Source organism: Thrips palmi, unplaced genomic scaffold, assembly GCF_012932325.1.
Source record: "Thrips palmi isolate BJ-2018 unplaced genomic scaffold, TpBJ-2018v1 HiC_scaffold_5, whole genome shotgun sequence".
NCBI lineage: Eukaryota > Metazoa > Arthropoda > Insecta > Thysanoptera > Thripidae > Thrips > Thrips palmi.
The window spans coordinates 15919109-15943620 of record NW_023144632.1 but is presented as its reverse complement, the minus strand read 5'-3'; the positions used below and the strand labels follow the sequence as shown (position 1 = coordinate 15943620).

The 24512-nt window shown below is 59.7% G+C and overlaps 1 protein-coding gene across 1 annotated transcript; it reads right to left on the bottom strand.

Annotated features, from left to right (window-relative positions):
• Positions 1-261: 261 nt before the first annotated feature.
• Positions 262-18914, bottom strand: LOC117650962 (LIM domain only protein 3-like). Its single transcript, XM_034394638.1, has 6 exons — positions 18866-18914; positions 3491-3578; positions 1674-1811; positions 1258-1383; positions 601-787; positions 262-417 (listed from the first exon to the last, which is right to left on the bottom strand). Exons 2-6 carry the CDS (start codon positions 3565-3567, stop codon positions 262-264), a joined length of 684 nt encoding a protein of 227 aa, XP_034250529.1. The 5' UTR covers positions 3568-3578; positions 18866-18914.
• Between the last annotated feature and the right edge of the window lie 5598 nt (positions 18915-24512).

The window sequence follows — 24512 nt, the reverse complement described above, 5'->3', positions numbered from 1 at the left end:
TCCTGCACCTGAATTTCGATATTGGAAAGGGATGTTGCCGCTCTAATTCTGTCTGAGAAATCACTTATCAGTACAGCACAGCCAACTATCAAGGTTAGATTTTTGCCCAACAAGTCGTTCTGCATAGATATGCTAAGCAGCTTTCCGCTTCACACAATTTGAATTACCGTCAAAATCACATCAATTAAAAGAAAAATAGTTTTTTAAATAGATAGATCCATTTTTGGACGCGGCCCAGAGATTGGCTTTGGCAGGCGGGCTCTACTTGGAGCGGCCGCCCACGGGCTCCAGCAGGTTGTGGTAGCCGGAGGGCACCTGCACCTGCACGTGCAGGGGCGGCGTGGCGCCGTCCTGGTTCACGGTCACGTTGCACTGCACCGTGGCCGTGGTGGTAGTAGTGGTGGTAGTGTGGCTGGCCTGGAGGAGAAAAGGAAAGTCAGTGAAGTTTACTCGTCCAAAGGTATGTTATAACTCACACGAGTCCGTAACACTTAACAAGTTCGGATATTCGCCTTCTCTTAATAAAAAGGTGTCTGATCGATTCAGATGGGAAAAAAATGGATGGAACCAGTCATTCCACTGTGTTGCACCTGAACTCACATCGTTGTTGTTGGCGCTGGACGTGTTGTTGTTGGCTATGCTGTTGTTGTTGTTGTTGTTGAGGTGGTGGCCGTTGACCTGCTTGACGGCGGAGGGCTGCATGTTGGCGAACACCATCCGCTCCTCGTAGTCGTATTCGCAGAGGATCTTGTTCTCGCAGAGGTAGAACCTATCGCCGACGCAAAACCTGCGACAGCAGAGGGGCGCGGTTAAAAAGAGAGACTGATGCCCTGGATGTCGCGCCCATTTTTGTGTATCACGCCAATGAGTGTCTTTGAAGCGGTAATGGGACCAGTAAATCATGCCGTGATGGTTCCCCCACCCCACCACGAGTGCATCCCCAGCAGCGACGGGGAAAGAGATTGAAGAGTGAGGGCACTGATAGGCCAGACCGAGCACTGTGAAACCAAGTGTGGAGAACTCCAAACTTGAAATGCAGATGACATTTGCAGTCTCCGCTCGTAGGAGAGCAGAGTTTGCAGTATCCACACTTTAAGAGTTCTCCACGTTTGCACCGAGCCAAGAGAGACAAGGGGCACTCCACACTCGAAGTGTACTGCTCCACGCGTTAAAATGTGTAGAATCACTCGGGAAATTGTGGAGTTCTCGACACTTGGTCTGACAGTGAGGGCACCGTTAGGCCAGGATTCTCCTCACCTGTGTCCGCACTGCTGGCAAGCGAAGCACTCCAGGTGGTACACGTTGTGCCGGGCCCGCATCACCATCTCGAAGGCCGGGATCACCTTGGAGCACGCCGCGCAGTACCCCGTGCTGCCAAACAGCCTGCAAAATAAAAAAAATAATTGAGAATTGAAAATTGGTCCTGTCGGGACTCAAATCCTCGGATGTGCCACTACATCAAGACGTAAAAAAACGCCAATATGATGCAACGTAAGCGTCAAAAAGGAGGACAGAACTATGGTGATATAGGACGAAATATGCGAAATATGGTCCCGTTTGACATTCTGACTTCTTTTGCCACTCAGTGGGTCGTTGTTTTTAAGATGCATGCCCTAAGTTTCCCTAGTCTGAACGTTTGGAAGTTGTACCAGTTGACGAGTGCCGCTTCTTACCTGAGGTAATCCCGCCGGCACAGCAGGAGGTTGGCCTTGGTGTAGAGGGTGGAGCCCACCTCGCCCAGCCGGCAGTCACAGCATCCGCACTTGAGGCAGTCCTCGTGCCACAGCAGGTCCATCGCCTTGAGCATGTACCTGCCGACAGCAGACAGCGCAGGGGAAGGTTAGACAGGGCCTTTGCTAGGTTCAGCTTCCGTTGCACACCTACGTGCGAACCAACGCTACCAACTCGTCTCCAACGAGTAGTGTAGTTCGTTCGAACACGCTGCATGATGTCAACATGAAATCCACGTTCAAACATATGTGACGTGAAATGCATTCAGGCTTGAAACAATTCGGAGCACGAATCCGGCGACAAACTCGCTGAATAGCAGTAACATGACCGCTTCCCATTTTCCACTTTTACCGGCACCCCCCGATGTGCCTTTTAATTGGCCGCGGGGAACATGAGGAACGACAAAACCTGCCCACCACGGGGCGAAGGGACACACACACACACACACACACACACACACACACACACACACACACACACACACACACACACACACACTGAGAGAGAGAGAGAGAGAGAGGACACGGCAATTGTTGTACCATAACAGTTATTGTTGTGAATGGCGGCTGGCGCTTCTGCCCGCGGGGCGGCGCCGGCCTGGCTGGTGGGGCACGCTGGGCTCCGCTGGCTGTCTGTCGAGCCGAGGCAGGCCGGCAGAGTCAGCCCGTTTTTAAACTCCGCTATCTCACCCGCATCAAAAATGAATTATTTCAAAACATAAAATGACATAAAAATGCGACTCTGACACCCTGCACTGCAGTGTATGACCGGAGGAGGCTCAATCGTGAAATAACATCACCCGCCGCACAGTGGTTTCTTGTACCTACAGGTTTCGATTCAAAATTTGTACCAGACGTAACAGTTTTTCTTTCTGCAAATTTGTACGCAGGTTTTCACAAACGTTGAGAAATGTATGTGCATTTTTTCATACCAAAGGTAACGGAACGGAACTTTAATCTTTCTTTTTAAAAGTGGACCCGTGAGTTTGGCCGTCGTAATCACGACCTGGGGAGGGTCAGTCCCTTCCCAGCCAGGGCAGGCACTGTGGCAGGCACCGGTGAGCGGGGCCTGACTGCCGTCTTATGTCCGCAGCTCCAACCCTCCGCGGGGAGCTCCACGGGGACAAAAGACAGCGATCGACCACGCCAAATATTACATGAGCCTCGTTGGCGTGCGGAGCTGCATCAAAATTGGTTTGGGAGAAGGCAGCTGCTATGCCGTCGTTATCGAGCTGTTTGGCGAGGGAGAACACTGAGAATTATGAAAGGGTCTAGATCAATACCAAATTTTGGACGAGGCATATCACCCGACTTTGGGTGAGGATTATTTTATCCGCCGGATTCGGAGAACGGGCGGCACCTCGACAACGAATTGACCGGGAGGAAAGCAATGTTATCGGTCTGGCGACGCGAACGGCCCCAAGCCGCGCGGCCCATTGCGGGGCAAACAACGGGGAATAACACGAGAATGCGAGCGTTTCGACAGGACGAAGAATGCGAGGGCGGCGAGGGCCGCGAGGGCTGTCGCGACGCGAGGCCCGAGGGCCCCAAAGGGTGGAGGGGCACAGGGGGAAACGATGGACCGTCCCTGGAATCGGGAAGACTGGCCAAGAGACAATGACCCGACAAATGCGGAGCACTCCGCACACACTTGAAGAGTGGAGACTGCAAACTCCGCACTTGCCAGAGCGGGGCCGGGAAATCCCCACACCTCCGCTCTTCAAGTGTGGCGTTCTCCTTTCACAGTGGACGAGACCCACCTGTCCGTGATGGCCTTGCCGCAGCCCGCACACTTCTGCGGGCCACCGCCGCTCTGCGTCTCCAGCTTGACCTCCATGGCGCCGAAGCCTGCGGAGGAGAAAGAGAACGATCTTTAGAACAGTGCAACCCTCGGTGCAACCGCGGATGCGAAAAGACATTTCCCAGCTCGGTGTTTTATTGGGATTATAAATCGCGGGCGTGCGCCACCGGAATGCCCAGGCCGCGTTGTCGGGCCGTGGCCCGTACGGCTCGTGGAGCGGAGCGCGTGGCGCGCTGGCGGTACACTGTCAAACTCAGGGTGGAGAACTCCTCTCTTCCTGGTGCGGAGTTATTCCCCACACCAGGACGTGGGGAGTTTGAAGTCAGGTGTGGAGTAGCTAGCAGAGCCCCTGGCGTGGTTCAAACGTGGAGGAGTCCACACTGTAGGAGTGGAGACGGCAAGCTGACCCGCATTTCGAGTGAGGCGTTCCCGGGAGTTCCCCACACTGGTTTCGCCGTGCAGCCTTGCACTGGGCGCCGCGCTGATGAGGTGATTCAGCCCGACGCCAGGGGATGACCTTTGGACACAAAGGCCCCCCCCCAACTCCTCCAGGGGCAGCGGCCGCCCCTTGTCCATCTCCCGCGGCCCCGCAGCAATCGGAGCAGCGGGAGTCAAAGGGCACCAATTTCCGAACGTCTCTCGGTCTCTCTCCCACTCATGGGCCGATCTGTGAAGGTGCGAGTGAGATGGAGGCTGCAGGTGCGATACCCCGCGCGCCGGAAGACTCTCTGGGCGCGCGGGGTAGCGGCGCTGGGAACGGCCTCGCGGGGGGTGGGGGTGGGGGGTACGCACCATTAGGGACCCACTGTAGTGACCCCCATACAGGGTCAACAGGTATTCGTATCCCCCCCCCCCCTCTCTGCCGTACACTGGCGCATATAGCTGGCCTGAGGGAGAGCACTTTTTGCCAAGTTACAGGGGCAAAGACTGGCTTTTGCTTTGCCTTCCAGGAAAATCTAGACGCTAGGACCCTCGAGGGCCCAAACCCTTTGAGCGCGTGCATACACACTTGGAAGCACACTTCTAGGGAGTTCCTGTGAAACCCACGATCAGCGTTTTTCCCGTGCACTCTCGAGTGCAAACGGAACCAGTATTGTGAAAGTGCCTTCATCGTAAGACGGTTCCGCGCTCTCTGCGTTTTCTGACGCTTTCAGAGCTAAGTGGTGACGTCACAGCCAACGGCGTCGCGCTCCGACGCCTTCCAAAGCGAATTAGCCGAATCCTGCTCCCCGGACATGGACTTGCCGGGGGCCGCGCGCGCCACGCGCACCGCGCGCACCGAGCAGCGCGGGGTAGCGACGCTAAGCGGTGTCTGACTCCCCCCTCCCCTCCCCGCCTCCCCGACGCCCCCCTTTTCACACTCAGTGGTTCGCAAAGGCGCTCCTCTGTCTCTCTCGCACTCACGCCGGAGCTGGATGAGGGACAGAGTGACGGACCACTGAGCCGCGGCCGCGGCATCAGAGACGGATTCCGACAGCAGGGAGTTGTTTTCGTCGCTCTGTCTCTCTCGCACGCCCGTGCGGGCTGGTACGCCCCGTGAGTGCGAGAGAGACAGAGAGTGACTCTCAGCCTGCAGGCATGAACGACGTGAGGTGAGGCCAGAAAGGCGGCCTTCGGACAACGCACGCCGCGGCTCCGGGGGAGGGAAAGAGGGAGGGAAAGAGGGAGGGAAAGAGGGAGGGAAAGAGGGAGGGAAAGAGGGAGGGAAAGAGGGAGGGAAAGAGGGAGGGGGCACAGTGAGTCGACTGATCAAAGCGGTGCATGCACAAACAACCCTGTCAATAAGCGGCACTCTGGAACGTCGTCGGGCTGCGGGTGGCCAAGCAGTGCCCCGGTCTCTCTCGCACCCCTTCGGGACGCCCCGTGAGTGGGAGAGAGACGTTCGGATTGAGGCTGCCTGAATGGATTGAGGGCGCACCGCAACAAGTCAGTCAAGCTGGAGGGCGGTGGGGTCGCCTCGGGCCGCTGGCGAGGCTTGCCGTCGGGGTGGCCCGTGAGTGCGAGAGAGACAGAGGGGTGAGAGCACTGTTCGGAGCGCGCAAGACGACGCGCGCCACGCCGCGGTCCGAGTCCCTCTTTGATTGCCTGACTGGCCCACCCCGCCCCGCCCCGCCCCGCCCCCCCCCCGCCCCGCCCCGCCCCGCCCCGCCCCGCCCCGCCACGGCGTCATTACCTCGCCACGCTGCGATGCGCCTCCCACCCGTCCGATATTACACTTTCTTGCGCCAAATAATTACAATTTTTAATTGCTTTCATCATTACTCTTCGCGCCGTAAAAAGCCAGTAGGGTAATTTACGCGCAGCCATGTGGGGGAGGGTGGGGCGGCGCGTGCGGTTCTCCCCCCCCCCCCTCTCTCTCTCTCTCTTCCTCTTCTTCTTGTCCATCTCACTCGCTCCAACGCGAGGCCACCGCTGCCCCACCTCACCACCCTCTCGTCTCGCATCTAGCCACAAACCTTTCAAAGGCATAATGGTTCATGTTGGATCCAATTACGGTTTAACGTTCTTTGCACTGGCGGGCCGGAGAGAAGGGAGAGGGGGGGGGGGGGGGGGACCTGGCGCCCAGACACGCAAGGAGACACCCCTCCCCACACAACAAAACGCCGGTGCAGTTGTCACGCTGCTGGCGGGAAAGGTAGCTCTTTACCCGTGCGTCGACGTCACAAGAAATCGCACATTTGAGCATCTCGCCAACCAGGGTGGCGGCAAGCACTGACTTGTGACACTCTTTGGTGTCGCTTCGGCCCTGTTGCACCTGCGTGACGCGGGAGGGAGCCTACCCCTTGCGAGTGCGAGAGAGACGGAGCGACGACAGCGGTACGCTAAGTAGCGCGCTGCTCCAACGCACCGCCTCACTGTGAAACCAAGTGTGGAGCAATCCACTCTCGGAATGCGGAGGTGTTGGAGTTTTCCTTGGCCGCACTTGGAAGAGCAGAGCCTGCAGTCCCCACACTCCAAAAGTTCACTTGGCATGTGAGGCAGAGGTGAGATACTCCACTCTTGAAGTGTGAGAACTGCAAACTCCACGTCCAAGTGTGGGAAATTCAGTCCTCACCAGGAAGTGTGGAGTTCACCCCACTTGAACGAGTGGCGTGCTCTTGTCTGCCTCTCTAACGCACCGCCTCTCGTTTGCCTCTCTAACGCACCGCCTCTCGTTCACCTCTCTAATGCGCTGCTCTCGTTTGCCTCTCTAACGCACCCTCGTTTGCCTATCTCTAACGCACCACCTCTCGTTTGCCTCTCTAACGCACCCTCGTTTGCCTCTCTAACGCAACGCCTCTCGTTTGCCTCTCTAACGCGCTGCTCTCGTTTGTCCTCTCTAATCGGGCGGCGCGTCCGAACAGCCCGGCATGCGAAGCGCGTGGAGGCGACTCAGCCGTGAGAACGGGGATGCCCAGGCCGAGGCCGAGGGGAGGAGACGCAAGGCACACTCGGAGGGGAGCGGTGGCGGGGCGACTCCGAAGGGCCTCAGTCTGTCTCTCTCGCACGCCCGCGGGACGCGCCGTGAGTGGGACAGAGACAGGGCGACGAGAGTCCGGCCGCAGCGCGTCCGTAAAACGGGAGGGGAGCGCGGCAGGCCGGGCAGGCCGGGCAGGCCGGCAGCACACGCGACACACGCGTCGTGTCGTAAGGGGTTCAGCATTGGCCGGCCTGCAAAAATATTGGCTGCTCTCATGTTTTTGATTGATTCCTCCCTCCCCTCCAGTGCAGCCTGCCCACCCGCTCCCCCCCCCCCTCTCTCACACACACTAGCACACACTGTTATTCATAGCACCGTACCACTGAAATCGCCGTCTCTGGTCAGCACTAAGCTGCCTGCGAGTGCAGGTACTGAGCGAGCCATGAAGTGGCTCGAGACGGAGCGGCTCAGACTGAGGGCCGCATGCCGACCCGTACCCTCGCGTACCCTGCACCAGACTGATATTCCGAGAGCAGGTTTCGTCGCTCTGTCTCTCTCGCACCCAAGGGGCGCCCCGAACGGGTGCGAGAGAGACAGAGCGACGAAAACGACCCTCGGAATCGTTCTGCTGCAGAGTAATACGGATCGGCAAAGGCGGTGCAAGGCAAGTGACTCTGCGCCCGATGGGTGGCCACCCTGCCGCCCCGGCGTTCCGCGTTGCCGCCGTCAGTGCTTGTTTGATTGTTGCTGGATGGCTGGCCGACGCCGGCGTCCCCGGGACCGACGGTCCCGTCAGATGTGCTCTCCATTTCATCTGCTATACATCGGCCTCAAAGACTACGGCGGCGGCGTTGGCGGGGGGGGGGGGGGGTAGAGTAGAGGCGAACCAGGGGACGGTGAAAGGCAGAGGGCCGCAGAGGACTGCTTCCGAGAGTCGTCGCTGTCTCCCTCGCACCTGCAGCGAGCGCCCCGTGAGTGCGAGGGAGACAGCGACGACTCTCGGAAGCAGTGTGCAGGGCGCCGCCAATTAAAAGCGCGCCAATCCATTCGGCAGATTGAGGCGAAGTCGGCGTGGAAAAGCCGCAAAGGAGCAAAGGGGCATGTGATGCGCGGCGCGGGGCGGGGCGGGGCGGGGCGCTGCTTTTAGTTGGATTGTCCCCTAATTGAATTCCGCCCTCTCTTACACGGCACGCCGCCACGCCGACGCGACCCTTAAAGCGCGTTTCGAAGAGAGCCGCACCCTGTCACGCCCTGCCACGCTCTGCCACGCCCTGCCACGCCCTGCCACGCCCTGCTGCAAAGCCCTGCCACATCCTGCCACTCCCTGCCACGCCCTGCCACGCCCGCCACGCCCCGCCACGCCCCGCCACGCAACACCCCACCACGCCACCGCGAGCCATGTGGTGGTTCGTTGCTTAGCGCTGCTTGTTGCGAGGAGACCATCCGTCATGGGAATCGCTCTTGATCGGCAATCACTGACAGCTTCAACCTGCGTCCCACGGCTGCCTGCCTTGCTTGTTGCTGGCTGGCTGGCTAGCTTGCCGGGTCAGTGAAGTTAGCTGCACCCATGGCTTAGATCAAAAATCAAAGCACTACGGGTCTAGCGGGCCACCTGGCTGGCCACCCGGCTACGCCTGGCCGGCTGGCTACCTGGCTTCCTGGCTTCCTGGCTGGCTGGCTGGCTGGCTGGCTGGCTGGCTGGTTGGCAGCCTAGCTGGCTTCCTGGCTGCCTGGCTGGCCACCTTCGCAGCCCCCTCCCTGGAGGCGCCTCTGCTCCCCTGGCATGCAGAACATTGCCCCCGTTCTAATTGTTATTTCTCATTATTCGTAATACACTTACTGGGGCAAACTTGGTTTTCTCCCCTGATCAATCTCGAGATGAGGCCATTCCAAGCTCGTTTACCTGAGTCTTCCCTTAGGACTCAGAAGCAAACGACGCAGAGCGCTGCGATCTCAGCGCCGCACGGGGAACGTACTCCCACCGCCAACACGGTCGGACCGGACGGCAGGCAAAAACGCAGGGCCCAAGCAGACTGATTCCGAGAGTCGCTGCCGTCGCTCTGTCTCTCTCTCGCACCCACAGAGGCCGAAGTGCAGAGAGACAAAGCTGCGAATCTCGGAACCAGTCAGCGCAGAGCTCTCTATTCTCCATACGGCTGGCCTCGGCGCCGTTTCGGCCTCGCTGCGTCCGTCGACGCTGACGCTGTTAGCCGCTACTTGGCTCATCGTAATTGGCACTTTAACGCGCACGGCGTTCATAGCGGCAAGGCGCGGCGTGGCACGGCACGGCGCGGCACGGTGCGGCACGGCGTGGCACGGCACGGCCAGCCCGCCCGCGGCCAGGACGGCAAAAGGCCGACAGGCCGAAAGGTGCAGCGCCATCGACTAGATTGCTTCCTGGCGTCGGCCGACTTTAGGCCCGGCCCCTGCGGCTGCGGGGCCACCTTCCTGATTGAAGCGGCGCGTGCCCCTCAACTCCCCCTCCCCTCCCGCGCTGGGTCAACGCCTGGCACGGCGGGGTGGCGGCGCCGCTGGCCGCCCTGATTCCCAGAGCCGTTTTCCTCGCTCTGTCTCTCTCGCACCTATAAAGGACATCCCATGAGTGCGAGAGAGACAGAGCGACGTAAACGACTCTCGGAACCAGGCTGCTGGTGGCGGTGGTGCGGCGTGGCGCGGCGCGGCGCTGTGAGCTCTGATTGGCGTATTGTAACAGGCGGCGTTTTCTCGACCGTCTGCTCCCTGCAATTGTTGAATTGTTGAGCTAGCCCGGGATGCGGCGGGGGAGGGGAGGGAGGGGCGCCACCACCGCCACCATCACCACCGCCAGCACGGCGAGCACGGCCCGGCCTCAACCCGCCGCCGCCGTCCGCCCCCTCCACTACTCCTTCCTGGCGCGGCGGCCCAGGCCAGGCCCGGCCATCGCCCGTGAGGCAGGCACTCCCGGCGGACAGCCGAGACCCCGGCGTGCCTACCTCACTGTCTCACGGCGCCAACGTCCCCGCCAGCAGCCGCCAGCCCGGGCGGACTGAGAGTCGCGTTCGTCGCTCTGTCTCTCCATCGCGCTCATCGGGAGCGCCCTGCAGGTGCAAGAGCGACCGAGCGACAAAAACGACTCGCGGAATCAGCATCGAAGGGTCAAAGCACCCGCACCCGCCTGCAGGCTGCCGGGAAGGGCAGCCATTCCAATCTGGCGCAGCCAGTCATCCGGCCGCCCGGCCCGGCCGGCCGGCCCGCACGCGCCGCGCCTGATGAACGCAGATCCACAGCTTGGCTGTGTTTGTGATCGTAATTGCGATCGCGGCTGGCGGGGCTGGCAGCGACCGGTGGCGGCGCACTGTCATCCACACCCTCGCCCTCCTCATTTGCATACGCAGTCGCGGCGCCGCCGGCCCCACGCTCGCTTCTAATTGGTTGCCGCGTGTCGCGATGCCGACACGCTCGCCACCACGCTCGCCACCACGCTCGCCGCCACGCTCGGCGACACGCTCGCCACCACGCTCGCCACAAATTGACACCGTGTACCGCCCAGCGTCCTTACTCCGGTTAGCCCCACGGTAATGATGAGCCGTACGGTTTCGTCGCACTGTCTCTCTCGCACCTGTACGGAATGCGCCATGAGTGCGAGAGAGACAGAGCGACGAAAACGACTCTCGGAATGAGTCTGCTGGTGTCCGTGTTGGGCGGGCCGGTGGGGTGGCAGGCAGCCCTCAGCACACCAACAGATAACGACGTTCACAATTAGCAGAGGGCGCTGCGTTCCGAAGGGCAGTGCAGTGCCCATGGCAGTGCCCATGGCAGTGCCCCAGCAAACTCATTCAGAGTCTCTCTCTCTCTGGCACTAATGCGGCGTGTCGTGTTGGTGCGAGAGAGACACACCGACGGGAGCTCCCCCTCGGAAACAGCCCTGCAGCCGGCCCGTCAGTCTGCCTCCCTCGCACCCACGCGGTGCGCCCCGTGAGTGCGAGGTAGAAATGGCGCCCTAACGACGTCACGGCGAGCGACTGGCGGCCCGCCGTGCATGATATTCCGCTACGATTCTTTTCCTGAACTGGTTTGCTGGACGACACTTTCCCGAACGGATACTTTCTCTAAGTCTCGGCGCCGCGGCTGGCCAGGACGTTGGGCACGTCGTCGGTTCGAACGCCGGCAGGGCGAAGACTCTGTCAAACGAAGAGTGGAGAACTCAGCACTTCCCGGTGCGGAGTTATTCTCATAATCGTCGTCACCGTCCTCATCGTCATCGCCGTCCTCATCGTCGTCCTCGCCATTGGCCGGCGGCGGCAGCTGCGTCCGGCGCGGCGGTGCGCGGAGGCGGCAAGCGGTGTCGGCCGAGAAAACCGCGATAGGCCGGCGCCGCGGTCACGCTGGAGAGGGGAGGGGCAAGAGGGGCAAATGGGACGGCGGCCCGCGGTGCCGCGATGCCGCGATAGCGCCGGCCGGGGACGCCAACCGCGGGCCGCCGCGGCACGCGCCGATACCGCGCGACGACCCGCACCGCGCACCGCCACTGCCAATTTGTTTACTTTCATGGCCACCCTTTTACATTTTCTCAATTCGACCGGCGGCGTTTTTGTGGCTTCGTGTCGCGTAACCGGGTGCGGGTACCGACTTCCCGTGGCCTGCAGACTGATTCCGAGCACCTGCTCTGTCTCTCTCGCACTCATGGGGCACCCCGTACTGGTGCGAGAGGGACAGGCCGACGAAAACTGTGCTCGAGGGCGCGGCCAAGGGCAGAGTAGCGAAAATGTGCGCTCTCGCACACGCCGTTATCGACGCACTGCTCGTTGGCTGGCGGTTACGTGAGTTACCCTTGGCTTCGGGGCGTCCCCGCCACGCCCGCCACCCAGCGTCCACGCTCATTCATCCCTTGCCCGTATCTTCCAGCCGACTGGGCCCAGTGGTTCCTCTTGCCGACCCCCCGCATGATCAGCCAGGAGGGCCGAGCAGGACCCCACTCTCCTTTCTCTCGCCCTCAGCTCTTCCTCTCTCTCTCTCTCTCTCTCTCTCTCTCTCTCTCTCTCTCTCTCTCTCTCTCTCTCTCTCTCTCTCTCTCTCTCTCTCTCTCTCTCTCTCTCTCTCTCTCTCTCTCTCTCTCTCTCTCTCTCTCCCCCTCCCTACTCTCTGTCGGGGGCTCATGCACGCCCGCGCCTCACGCCACATGCTTCATTTACCCTCATCGCGCATCAGGCCGGCTGAGCTCGCCCCGCAGGCCGAGAGAGCTAACGTCGCTGCGTCTCTCTCGCACTCGTGGGGCGCGCCGTTTGGTTCCGTTCGGGTGCGAGAGAGACGCAGCGATGAAGCGCTTGCCTGGCTGCGCCGATGCGCCGCTGCGCCGCTGGGCCGCGGCGCTGAGGTGTCTGGGGAGGCCGCGCGGGTGGAGCGCGGGGCACGCCACGCCGTGCCGTGCCTGGCTCAATTTGCCTGATGGAAAACTCCGGGGCACTCTGCAAAGCTCGGCCCAGGCTGCAAGCGGAGATGCACTAGTCGGCCCTTGCATTCTCGCCTCTAGCAGGGATGAAGCCCGGCGCACACCCTGTCCAACTTTGTAGTCCTCGTTAAATCTTGCATGCCTTAATGCTACACTGGAAAGTTGTTTCCGAGGCCAAACCAAGTGTTGGGAGCTCCACACTTCCTGGTGCGGAGTCATTCTGCGCACTCGGCGCGTGTAGCCGCCGTTGTAGCCTCCACGCTTCCAGTCTGGGGTAGCTCTACAGAGCCCCCATGAATTGACATGGTGCAAACGCGGTGGACGCCACACACAAATGTCGCGTGGACAATGCAAGCTCTGCACTTCCAAGTGCGGTGGCTGCAAGCCCCACACCTCCGCATTTCGCTCCCCAACGGCTTCGGCTCGGCTTCACAGTGCACTGACCGTCGGCGTCGCGCGGCGTCGCGCCCCGCGGTCTTCAGGTCCGATGCGCGCTCAGCGACGCGCCCCCGGGAGCCAGCCGAGCCAGCGCTGTGTCTGGGTAACGACGCCGACAATTAGCGGAGACCACGGCGATGGGCGGGGCGGGGTGGGGCGAGGTGGGGCGAGGTGGGGCGAGGCGGGGCGGGGCGGGGGCGGGACGTCACGTCGTCGTAATGAGGATAGCGTCGGGCGGTGCACCGCCTCGTCGACGAACATCCCCTTACTCCATAAGATGGATTATTGCCCGAGAGAAACGCCACTGCATGGTTCTTTTGTTATACTTTCTTCATTTTTGCGTTCGATCGTGCACGCTCCGGCAGTACAGAAGACCACGGGATCAGGAAGCGGGGTGGGGTGGGCAGCAGACTGAGAGTCGTTTTCGTCGCCCTGTCCCTCTCGCACTCATTGGGGGTCCCGCACAGCTGCGAGAGAGGCAGAGCGGCGGAAATGACGCTCGGAATCAGTCTGCAGGTGCACTCTTAAAACCTTACGAAGTATTTTGAGCATACATATAACAAACTAAAATACTTTGTTATACGAAGAAATAGTTCGTAAATTACGAAGTATTTTCTTTGTAAGCTTACGTATGCTCAAAATACTTTGTTATACAAACTACTTTTCTTTGTAAGGCCCGAAATAGTTTGTAAGGTTTTCTCAGTGTGGGTTGGATTGGGCGAGGCCAGGGCGAGGCCATAGAACGCCTTCCTCGAAGCGGACCGCCGCGCGCCGCACTCCACTTCGCCAGTTCCCGGCCAATTCCAAAGTCGCCAATGGCGTTGTCGCGACAGCAGAGTGATTCCGAGACCGTTTCCGTCGCTCGCTCTCCCTCTCGCACCTGCGAGGAACGCCCCGGCCCGGGGCCCCCGGGGGTCCGAGAGAGACAGAGCGACGAAAAGATCTCTCGGAATCAGTCTGCTGGAATGGTGAACGCGCAGCGGCTGCGGCGGGGCAGCACACTGATTCCGAGAGTCGTTTTCGTCTCTCTGTCTCCCTCGCACTCACGGGGCGTCCCCTATAGGTGCGAGAGAGACAGAGCGATACGTCTCTCGGAATCAGTCAGCAGGTCGCCGTCAGTCCGCTTCGGGCCGCTAATTTTGATCCGCTTGCTGTTTACCTTCGCCGCCGTGGCGCCCGGCTGCTAAACTACCACCCTATTGAGCGATTGCGCGACTGTGCACGAAAAGGGGGGGAGGGAGCGGAGCGGAGGGGAGGGGAGGGGAGGGGAGGGGAGGGGACCGCCGACTCACGGCGACCGGGCCACGGCCAGGCCGCGGCGTCTATTTGATTAGAGTAATTGAATGTTACATTTCGGGCGGTGGCGGCGCTGCTGTGTGACGTCGCGAGGGGTAGGGATTGGGGGGGGGGCTGCCTGCCGCTCACAGCAAAGGCCTCCCGGCCTCGGCCGCATAGCCGCGCTGAAGTTTGAGCATCGGGGTAGGGCGCGGGCATTAGCGTTCTTTACCGCCACAATGGCCGGCACACTGCCGAACAGGGCTCACGGGGCCGTCGACATAGCGACTTGCTGTCTCGCTCGCACTCACGGCGCGAGCCGTAGAGGTGCGAGAGAGACGGGTGCATTTGGGAACCAGACTAGGACACGCCGCCGGTGACGTCAACAACGAGAATCTTCGGGGGGTGGGGGAAGGGGCGCGTGCATTTGTCATGCGCTTGTCCACAGCCACTAGCAGTCACAAAGTGGAGTGTTGTGTTACAGGAATACCGTCCGCCCGTAGGCTGGAAGTCCGCCACCTGCATCGACAGGGTGATCGACTGTCGCTGGCTCGGTTCACCTCGACATTTCCAGAGTAGTCCCACTCAACGAATGCATGCACCAATGTCCCCGCATGCTTCACTCGCGCGCCATTAAGGGAGAACCGTTCGCTGCACTGTGGCAAAAAGCTACGGAAAATTCTGTAAACAGCTTGTGGTAATTCTCCGTAGGCCCCTTATCAATATTCTCCGTAGGCTCTTACAGTATTTTCTGTAGGACCGCACAGTATTCTCCGTAGGACCGCACAGTGATCTCCGTAGGACTATACAGTCTTCGAGGTCCTACGGAGAAGACTGTGCGGATTTACAGAGAATACTGTGTGGCCCTACGGAGAATACTGTAAGAGCCTACGGAGAATATTGATAAGAGGGCTACGGAGAATCCTGGCAAAAAAATTAACAGGATTTTCCGTACCTTTTTGCCACAGTGTGGGCTGATGTTCTTTTCCTTTCCGATCCTTTCCGAAGCAGGCACACTCGACTGTCGACGTATGGCGTGTGTGACTCAAACGGAGCGACGCATCGAGTGTTTGTCTCGGATCGGCTCCGCAGGCAACGCTATTTGCGTCCTGCGCTTCGGGCACGACAAACCGGCCACGCCACGCCACGCCGTGCCACGCCACGCCACTTAGGGATTAAAATAATGATGGAACGGCCGGCATGCAGGGCAACCAGCAGCCAGGCTGTTTGAATGTTCCATCGACAGCCTATCTATCAGACACAACAAAAAAGGGCGATGCCAGTGCGGGCCGACTGTCCCAGTTTCCGCGTTTACGTCACAGTTGGTAACAGTACATACATTTGATGAGATTATGAGAAATTGGGGGCGGTGTCTGTATCCAATCAAAAACACCCACACTCACACACACACACTCACACACACCTACACGCACGACAAACACCTTTATCCCTTTTCCCTTCCGCCGCCGAAAGGGGAAAAAACTACACAGTCATTCTAACTACTATACATAATTAGCTATTTTTTTCAGTTCAAAATTTGTTGCTACGTTTTGAAAATGCAAATACTTTAAATGCAAATTATTTTTCAATAAAAATTTTGAAATGCAAGTATAATTTGGTTAGATCCTTTTTTTTTTGCTAATAGTAAAGGGGTGGTTGCGAGAAAATAGTATTGCAATAGCTCAATTATTGTACCCCAGAAGCGATAAATCGTGGGAACCGCAAACTTGGGGTTTATGCAAAAAAATGACTGCCAGTGCAAAGAGCGAGCTGAATTCCACAAAGGGGCTGTGTGTTTGACGGAGTAAAATGAGGGCGAATGCCAACCCAGGCGAAAGGAACGCGGGGCAGGGGGAGCTTCTAGCCGAGTCGCAACGCAAACGAACAAACGATCGAGAAACCACACGCGGCGCGTGCTCCACACGCGTGGTGGGCATTGAATTGTCCAAACCGGGAAACGCGGTCAGTCTTCCCTCCTTCAGCGCACCACAAAGGTAGAGTTGTCGGTGCTTTTCGGGGTAAGTTGGGGAAGAAAAGTACAGGGGCGAGAAAAGTATCCCAACTGGCCTACTGCAGGCACCTCGACATCCATTTGACAGGGATTTCACACTCTGATTTTCATTTTTAGTTGAAATAATTGGTCGAGGGATGGCTCACACTCGATATACCAGCCCCAACAGGGTGTACTTTTCTCATAAGAAAAGTACAAGGTATACCCTGTACTTTTCTTTCCCGGCCCGCCCCTACCCCGGGCAACAGAATGGGGACTCGTCAAGTATCGACGTCCGCGCTCGCCGCGCTCGCGATCTGAAATGCAATGTCCGCGACATTTGATGCGCGTTCAAATGCCCTGAATAATGCAAGGGCATCGTCTGCTGGTCGGTGTGTCGAGTTTTCCTCGTTTGCTTCGTTTAAAATGTGGACGAGCTGCAAAAGAACGCAAAAAAAAAATGGCAGCAGAGTTCCTGCAAGTTTCCGGGAGACTGCGCCCATGGCGCCCAGCGACCGAAAACGCGCGCGGTCTCGCCGGGGGCGCGGCACGGCGCGGCACGGCGCAGCACGGCGCAGCACCGCGCAGCAGGTAGGTGCTCGTCGCTCTGTCTCTCTCGCACCGCGGCGGGGCACGCCATGAGAGCGACGAGGACAGAGTGACGGAATGCGCTCCTTTTGGAACACGAGCGAAGGGCGGCCCTGTTGCTAATTAAAAACGGGGAGCATCGCGTTGCCGTGCGTCGCCGCGTTGCTGCACTGTGAGTGGCGCCAAGGGTGCAGCGCTGGCCGACCCCGCCGCGCCACCGCTTTTTATTATTATTCCGTAATCCCAGCGCCACATTGTCTCCGTTCCGACCAGTCGCTCTGTCTCTGTCGCACCCCTCCGCGACGCCACACGAGTGCGAGAGAGACAGACAGCACCGCTTGGAATCAGATCGCGCCGAGTCCGCGTAGTGCGGCGCACGGGGTGCGTGGCCAAGCCGGGCCAAGCCAGGCCAAGCGAAGCGCGCGTCCGGGCCCGGCCGCCCCGCCCCGCCCCGCACGGCTGTCTCTCTCGCACGCGCGCTGCATCCCCACAGGGTGCGAGAGAGACAGCGCGACGACGCAGTGTTCGGAATCAGCCAGCAGTGCCGTGCCAATTAAGCAGTTGGGGTGGCGTTGTGCCGCGGCGCAGACTCTCATTAACGTGCAGGGTGGCCCTTCCTTCCTTGTCCCTCTCGCAGCAGACCGATTCCGAGAGTCGTTTTCGTCGCGCTGTCTCTTTCGCGTCTGTAGGGAACTCACCATGAGTGCGAGGGAGACAGAGCGGTGAAATAAGCGACTCTCGGAATCGGTCTGCTGGCGTTCGGGCTGCCGCGCTGCCGCCGCGCGGAGAGCGGTCGAGGACTCCCTTAATGCATGTACCGTGCACGCCGACACCTGGCCTTCCCTGTCAGCCGAGCCGCGCACTGACACCACGAGACTTGTGTGACCCGGATGGGGAAGCCCGAGCCGCGACGCGGTGACGTGGACTCGGCGGACACGGCTGGACACCACTGGGCAGGCAACACGGTGCCCTTGATTGGCCTCCGTGGAGGCCTCCGTGAACACGGCCTCGGAGATTACGGCCTCGGCAAACACTTCTCGAAGATCACGGCCTCCGTGGATAAGGCCGAAGTGAACACAGCCTCGGCGTTCACGGCCTCGGCGTTCACGGCCTCGGCGTTCACGACGGCCTTGGTGATCGTGAACTTCACAATCACGGCCTCAGCAAACAAAACCTTAGTGAACTGGACCTCCGCGGGACACGACACCTCCGCGATCACGTCCTCGCCGATCACGGCCTCCGCGATCACGGCCTCGGCGAACACGGGTCTCGGTGACACGGCCTCGGCGCGGACAAAGATAATGAAAAGGGAATTATTGCGACGGAAATGATAATGCCGGGGCTGGCGGCCTGGCGGGGCGGCCTCGGCCGGCCGCGGGAATGAGTTTCAGCATAAAAGGATCTCGGCATTTAAAACGGAGCAATCCAGCCTTAATGGCCGTCGGCCTGGCCGCGTGCGTGGAAGCGTGGCAGCGTGGCGCTGGGGTTGTTGCCAGCCGGGGCTGCCCGCCGCGCGGGCCCCTATCAGTGGGGGAGGCGGCCCGGCGTGGCGGCCTGGCTGCTCGGGCGGGGTGCGCACACTTCTCATTAACAAGGCTGGCGCCATCTTCACATGCAAGCTGACGGCTCGGGCGGGGCGGCCCGGGGCGGCCGCACGGTATCATGACATCACGTTGGCAGCCGTGGCGGCTCGGCGGCGCAAGTCCGCCTTGCGAGAGCGCACCTTGACAGGCCGGCCACCACCACCGTAATTCCCCCGGCGGCGTCCTCGACGGGACCCTCGACGGGCTCCTCGACGGGCTCCTCGACGGAGACCCGGTCACCGGCGGGCAGCGGTTGCGCTTTGTCCAGCACCCCGATGCCCCTCGAGCCCTTCAACGCAGCAGCACCAGCTGGTTACGGAGTCGTGGGCGACTCACGATGGCAGTTACGTGGCTGGCTGTTGGCTGGCGGCACTCGTTTTTCGGCGAACAAGGGCGCTGATTACGCGGCCCGGCCTCGGCCTGCCTGGGAGCGCGGAGCGCCGCCAGGACGCTCTAATTGCGACCGCGCGACCCCCTCTCCACCTGCAGACGATGCCGAGAGTCGTTTCCGTTGCTCTGTCGCACTCGCGCCCGTACAGAGGACGCCCCGCGAGTGCGACGGAGACAGAGCGGCGAAAACGACCCCCGGACGGAATGAGTCTGCTGCCGGCCCTCCCGGGGCTGCGTCTCACCTGGCGGTGCGCGGAGGTGCGCGTCGCTGCGGGGCGGGGCCAGGGCTGCGGCCGACGGGCGGTGCTCGACCGGCGCCTCGGTGTCCAGCGGCGAGCTCGAAAGGTCGCCGAGAGGGGCGGCCAAAGGGCGGCAAGCCGGCGGGGAGCCCGGCGGGGAGCGCGACCACGACGACGACGACGAGGACGACGCCGCGCGGCGGGCCTGCGGGGCGACGACGGCTCACACGCTGCACCGCACCCCGCGACCACCACACCACGACTGACTCGGCGGCGGCGGCGCGGCGGGGCGGGGCGGGGCGAGGCGGCCGTCGGGGGTGGGGGTGCTCCATCCCCGCCGCCGGCAGGGGTGCGCCGCGGCGTCGGGGTGGCCGCGGCGGCCGCGGTGCGCGCGGCTGGAAGGGTAGCGGAGCGCAGCGCAGGCCGGCGCATGACGGACCATCCTCGCTGGAGTGCTAAGCAAAAGCGGAGCGGAGCGGTTCATTCAACCTTCACTCATCCACACTGGAAGACGTGCTGAAAGGGAAGCGCTCGGAGGGAGCACGGGAAAGGGGTTCCTGGTTCTCCCAGGTACTAGCCTACGACAGGAGCGATTTCCAGGGCGTCCCTGGCAAAAACGGCAACCGTTTTCGCAATGAACAGAGCCATGATGGCTGGGACAGCGGGAGGCGGGACTAGCAGAGTACGTCCGAACCAATTCTCAACGCGTCATTCAGGCAGGCAACAAGCTTTCAGAGCGGATGCTTTCCCACTGATATTCAACGAATGTGACTCCCTAATGTGACGGCCGTGTCACGACCATCTGCAAACAACGACAGACGTGACAGACATTCTAACGAATGTGACACCACGGTGAATAACAGTACCACCGGCAAAGAGCTGTCGTCGAATGCGTATCTCTCTCTCTCTCTCTCTCTCTCTCTCTCTCTCTCTCTCTCTCTCTCTCTCTCTCTCTCTCTCTCTCTCTCTCTCTCTCTCTCTCTCTCTCTCTCTTTCTCTCTCTCTCTCTCTCTCTCTCTCTCTCTCTCGCTCTCTCTCTCTCTCTCTCTCTCTCTCTTAATTCTCCGTGATCCTCGTCGTGCTCCAGTGCAGCCGCTGCGCAGTTCCAGCCCATCGTGGCGCGGTGCTTGGCGCGGTGCGTGGGGCTCTCGATGGGGCGGATCGACTCGTCGGACCGACTGCTCGTCGCTGGCTTCGCTGGCTCAGGAGAGCCAAGAGCCCCGGTCTGGTAATTAACGCGGCGTAATCGGCTGTGCCCGTCAGCCAGCGTCCCACCGGGAGCGGAAGGACCGAGGTTCGAGTCCCGTCGAGAGCGGTGGCGAATGGCGCACAGTGGGCCAGGAGACCCGAGGAGACCGGTGGGTGGAGATGGACCAACAAAACTCCGGACGCGTTTTGAGCTAGGTTCCCTATGGAAGGGTGAGCCCAATCTTGTTGCCTGGTACGGGTACGGGGTGCAAAGTACGGTACCTTTCAGACGGCTACCGAGGTGCCATGCACCGCTGATGCGAGTCTCCCAACACAGAGACGATAACGGCGAAACCTTCAACTTGTGAGGCTTCCTTGTCGCGGCCGACAGCGGGCTGATTCCGAGACCCGCCTACATGCTGTCTGGCTCGCACCTATGCGGGACGCCCCATGAGTGCGAGAGAGGCAGAGCGACCAAAACAACAGCTCGAAGTCAGTCTGCTGCCACGCGGGACGCGGCACAGCCCCGGCACAGCCGGCACAGCCCCACCGCGCCGCGGACTATGATTGCGCTATTTTGCAGCCACTCTGTCTCTCTCGCACTCGCGGGGCGTTCCGCGGCGGAGCGAGAGAGACAGAGCAGCGGCCGTGTCGTCGGCGGCGCTGGTCATGAAGGCGGCTAACGAGGAAGGCAGGAAGCCGGGACGCGAAGCCGGGACGCGAAGCCGGGACGCGAAGAAAGGGAAAAGCGGGCGACATAAATAACGACTCCGCGGACTGCATCGCCTCTCTCTCTCTCTCTCTCTCTCTCTCTCTCTCTCTCTCTCTCTCTCTCTCTCTCTCTATCTATCTCTCTCTCACGCTGACGGGAATGTGACTTCCATGCGGGCGCGAGAGAGACAGAGCGTGGCTGCTCGCGATGATTGGGCCTATTGACCCAAGTATTCCACCGGCTGATTCGCTTAGCGTCCGCTCCCCTACCCTTTCCGCGAGCGAGGCCGTCTCTCCCCCCCCCCCCCCTTCCTCATCCTCCCCTCGGCGCGGAGGCCTCCTCCCCTGTCCGCTCGGTGTCGAGCGCTGCAACACAGCGTGCCGCCTCCTCGGACACCTCGCCGGACACTCCGTTTATGGGTAATACATAAGGGCCTCTGAAATGCGACCGCTGCCTCGTCTGGAACTCACAGCACAGGTGGGAGGCGGGCAGTGTCCCAGCCAGACAGACTGACCCGATTACTATGTACGGACAGGGCACGGTGGAGGGAGTCATTGTAAGTTCATTTCACAGGTGGAATCGTAATCAAACCGTGTCTCTAATTTGCCCCTGATTTGGCTCTTCGAATCCTAATCCTGATAGGCTGAAAACACTCAAAACACAAGTAAGGAAGTAGAAGATACTCATCAGACTACTTAGGATCATAGCTTATCCCATTCTTATATACCCAGGCTACAAATGAGTCATTTCTCCGCTAAAGTCCTTCAGACTATGGAGTGAAATTTACGCTTTCTTCCATAGCTCCCAAACCAACTGTGCCCAGGCTGAAATTTTGTACAGTTACTAGAACCAAGGAAAAGTACGTACTTTCTCAATTTTTTCATTTTTTTTTTTCAAAAATATGTTCAACTTTCTTCAAAAAGTAAAAGTTTTTCATAATTCTTAAAAAATTTCTAAAATGTCGTCCTTATGCCCCCTAAGACCTGGTAAAATTTTCAAGTCCCTAGGTCAAGCCCTTCCCATCGATTCGTGCCTTTAAAGTCGACTTTTACCAAAAAGTCGCAAAACACACTATGGCCCACTGCTCCGGACTTGGTCGACCTAGGACCTTCAAAATTTGTGGGCATCTTTCTCTACCCTAGGGGTACTTACATGTGGTAAAATTTTGGTCCAGACCGGTGACACCAAAAAAATAAAAATCTTGTGCTCCCTAGATATGGAATCACTCCAGTGCAGTGCAGGGCGCTTCGACGGGCGGCATCGGTATTATCATAATGACTTGCATAATTCGATTAACACGCGAGCAGCGTGAGATCGCGCGAGCGACAGGGACTGACAGGGACCTGCAGGGACGGACAAGGGGGGACTGGGAGCGCGCCGCGCCGCGCGGCCTTCTCACGGCCGGCGGGGCATCAGTGTCTTCCACTCAACTAGGCGCTGCACTGCGGTCGGGACACTGTGAAACCAAAGTGTGGAGAGCTGCTCCGCTCTTGAAATGTGGAGAGCACGCCCTGAGCTCGTTAAAAATGACAAAGGGTGGCCGCGGATGAGTTCTTAGTCTTGCACTCGTCCACATATCAGGGCGCCACCTTTGGTCACCGGCCAGTTTTGTGGTTTTCGACGAGCTCCGGCCGTGCCAAAAGGCAGGGGCTGCGTGAACTCGAGTACCACACTTGGTTTGGACAGTGCAGAGAGTTTTACGGCTTGGTTCCGAAAAGCGCAATAGGTCGTCATGTCGGATGGTTACTTTGACGCTGATTTTTACTTGCGTGTTCAATCTGGGCAAATAGTCTTTTAACTTTCGGTGTCAAAGCCGTCCGCCGAAGAGCATTTTTCTGACGCTGTTAGGGTGATTGCGGAGCAAAGGAAAATTAAGTTGTATTTTTTCATTCTGTCCCCCCTTCACTGGTTGAGTAGTTCTGCTGGAGTAGACTCTCTCTCTCTCTCTCTCTCTCTCTCTCTCTCTCTCTCTCCCTCTCATTCTCTCTCACCACCACTACCCCATCCCAGCCTGGATCGGTGCCTGCAGCCGTCTAGCCGTCTAATTGGGTTACGTCCAAATTCGTGACATTGTTGTTACTGTCACACTGACGTCTATCTTCATCTTCGTGTTCCAGCGTCGCAGCACCTGGGGCACCACCACCGTCGCCGTCCCGGAGCCCGAGAGCCTGGAGAGTCTGGAGAGCCCTGAGAGCCTGGAGAGCCTGGAGAGCCTGGAGAGCCTGGAGAGCCTGGAGAGCCTGGAGAGCCTGGAGAGCCTGGAGAGCCTGGAGAGCCTGGAGAGCCTGGAGAGCCTGGAGAGCCTGGAGAGCCTGGAGAGCCTGGAGAGCCTGGAGAGCCTGGAGAGCCTGGGGAGCCTGCAGAGACTAGGGAGCCGGAGCCGCGCCTAGCTGGAGACTGCAGAGCCTGGAGGAGGCGGCCGGTGTCGCCTGCAGTGTGGGTGGCTGGCGAGGCGAAAGGAGACTCGGCGCGACACGGATTTAATTATTATATCGGAATTAATATTATGGCGGCATGTTGCCATTCAGCTATGACGGACTGATTCCGAACTCGGTCGCTCTGTCTCGCTCGCACCCCTCGTGCAGTCCCGTGAGTGCGAGAGAGGCGGAGCGACGAGGGCATGTTGGCGTGCCGCCTCGGGGCGAGACACGGCTCGAGCACTGATGGATGACTCCGGGCAAGTCGGCCGAAGAGGAATATTGGCGGGATTATAGCTGCCAGGCTTTCCGAACATATCGTCGCCTGTCTCTCTCACACTCACGGGATGATATGGAGGAGTGAGAGAGAGAGACATACACAGACAGACAGGCAGACAGACAGAGACAGAGTTACAAATGCGACGGTGTCGAATTGCTCTGTGATCGTCACAAGTCCACTGTACAAACTTCCGTCCTTGGGTTCAGAACATACAGAAGAATAGCGGGAACCGCGGGTGTCGAAAAAAGTGCGCGGAAGTTTCATAGTTGGCAGGTTTGGTAAGTCCAGGAAAATGGTTTCCCAGACGTGTTCCTGACTTGTTCCGTACTTTTCCCTCTCTTGCGTTCTACGGTCTGTCTTCTTGGGGACTGGGTCGTTTTATACTTCGGACCGGAACGAATTTATTTGTATTGTGCGCGCGTGCCAAACCTTGAAGCCGGCCGTGGACGGGGTTGTCCGGGATTAATAACCCCTCGCTGCCGTGGCGCGGCGTGCCGCCGTGAGGGCGCGCTGCCCACGCCGTGGCGGGCCATCCCCTCGGCGGAGGAGGGGAGGGGAAGGGAGGGGAGGGGAGGGGAAGGGAGGGGAGGGGAAGGTAGGGGAGGGGAGGGGAAGGGAGGGGAGGGGTGGCGCGTTGCGTTATCTGTGGCGCTGCGGCGGCGATCTGTGGGAAAGAGCCAATCATAAAACGGCCAAGAGATTCACACCCGCGCGCCCGGCGGCCAAGCCTAGCCAAGCCAGGCCGAGAGGCGGGGGAGGGGTGGGGAGGGGAGGGGCTGGAAAGGGAGGGAGAGGGGAGGGGGGATGCGACTCTACTCCCGCGCGCGTAGTGTTGTTTGGACTTTACATACATTAGCCATAGCTCCACAGCGTGCCCCGCTGATAATGCGTGGCGTGATTTTGTGTGTGTGTGTGTGTGTATGTTTGTGTGTGTGTGTGTGTGTGTGTGTGAGTGTGTGCAAGCTGTGCCTAGTTTGGCGCCCCAAAGTCACACACAAATCAAAACGAGCGCTGGGCGGTGGTCCGCGGCCACTGCATTTGCATTGTACCGCC

Coding starts and splice junctions, on each gene's coding strand:
- LOC117650962 (XM_034394638.1), bottom strand. CDS start 3,567: ATGGAGGTCAAGCTGGAGACGCAGAGCGGCGGTGGCCCGCAGAAGTGT. Junction 788..1,257: donor TGCCAGCAGTGCGGACACAG/GTGAGGAGAATC, acceptor CTGCTGTCGCAG/GTTTTGCGTCGGCGATAGGT. Junction 418..600: donor CCAGCGCCAACAACAACGAT/GTGAGTTCAGGT, acceptor TTTCTCCTCCAG/GCCAGCCACACTACCACCAC.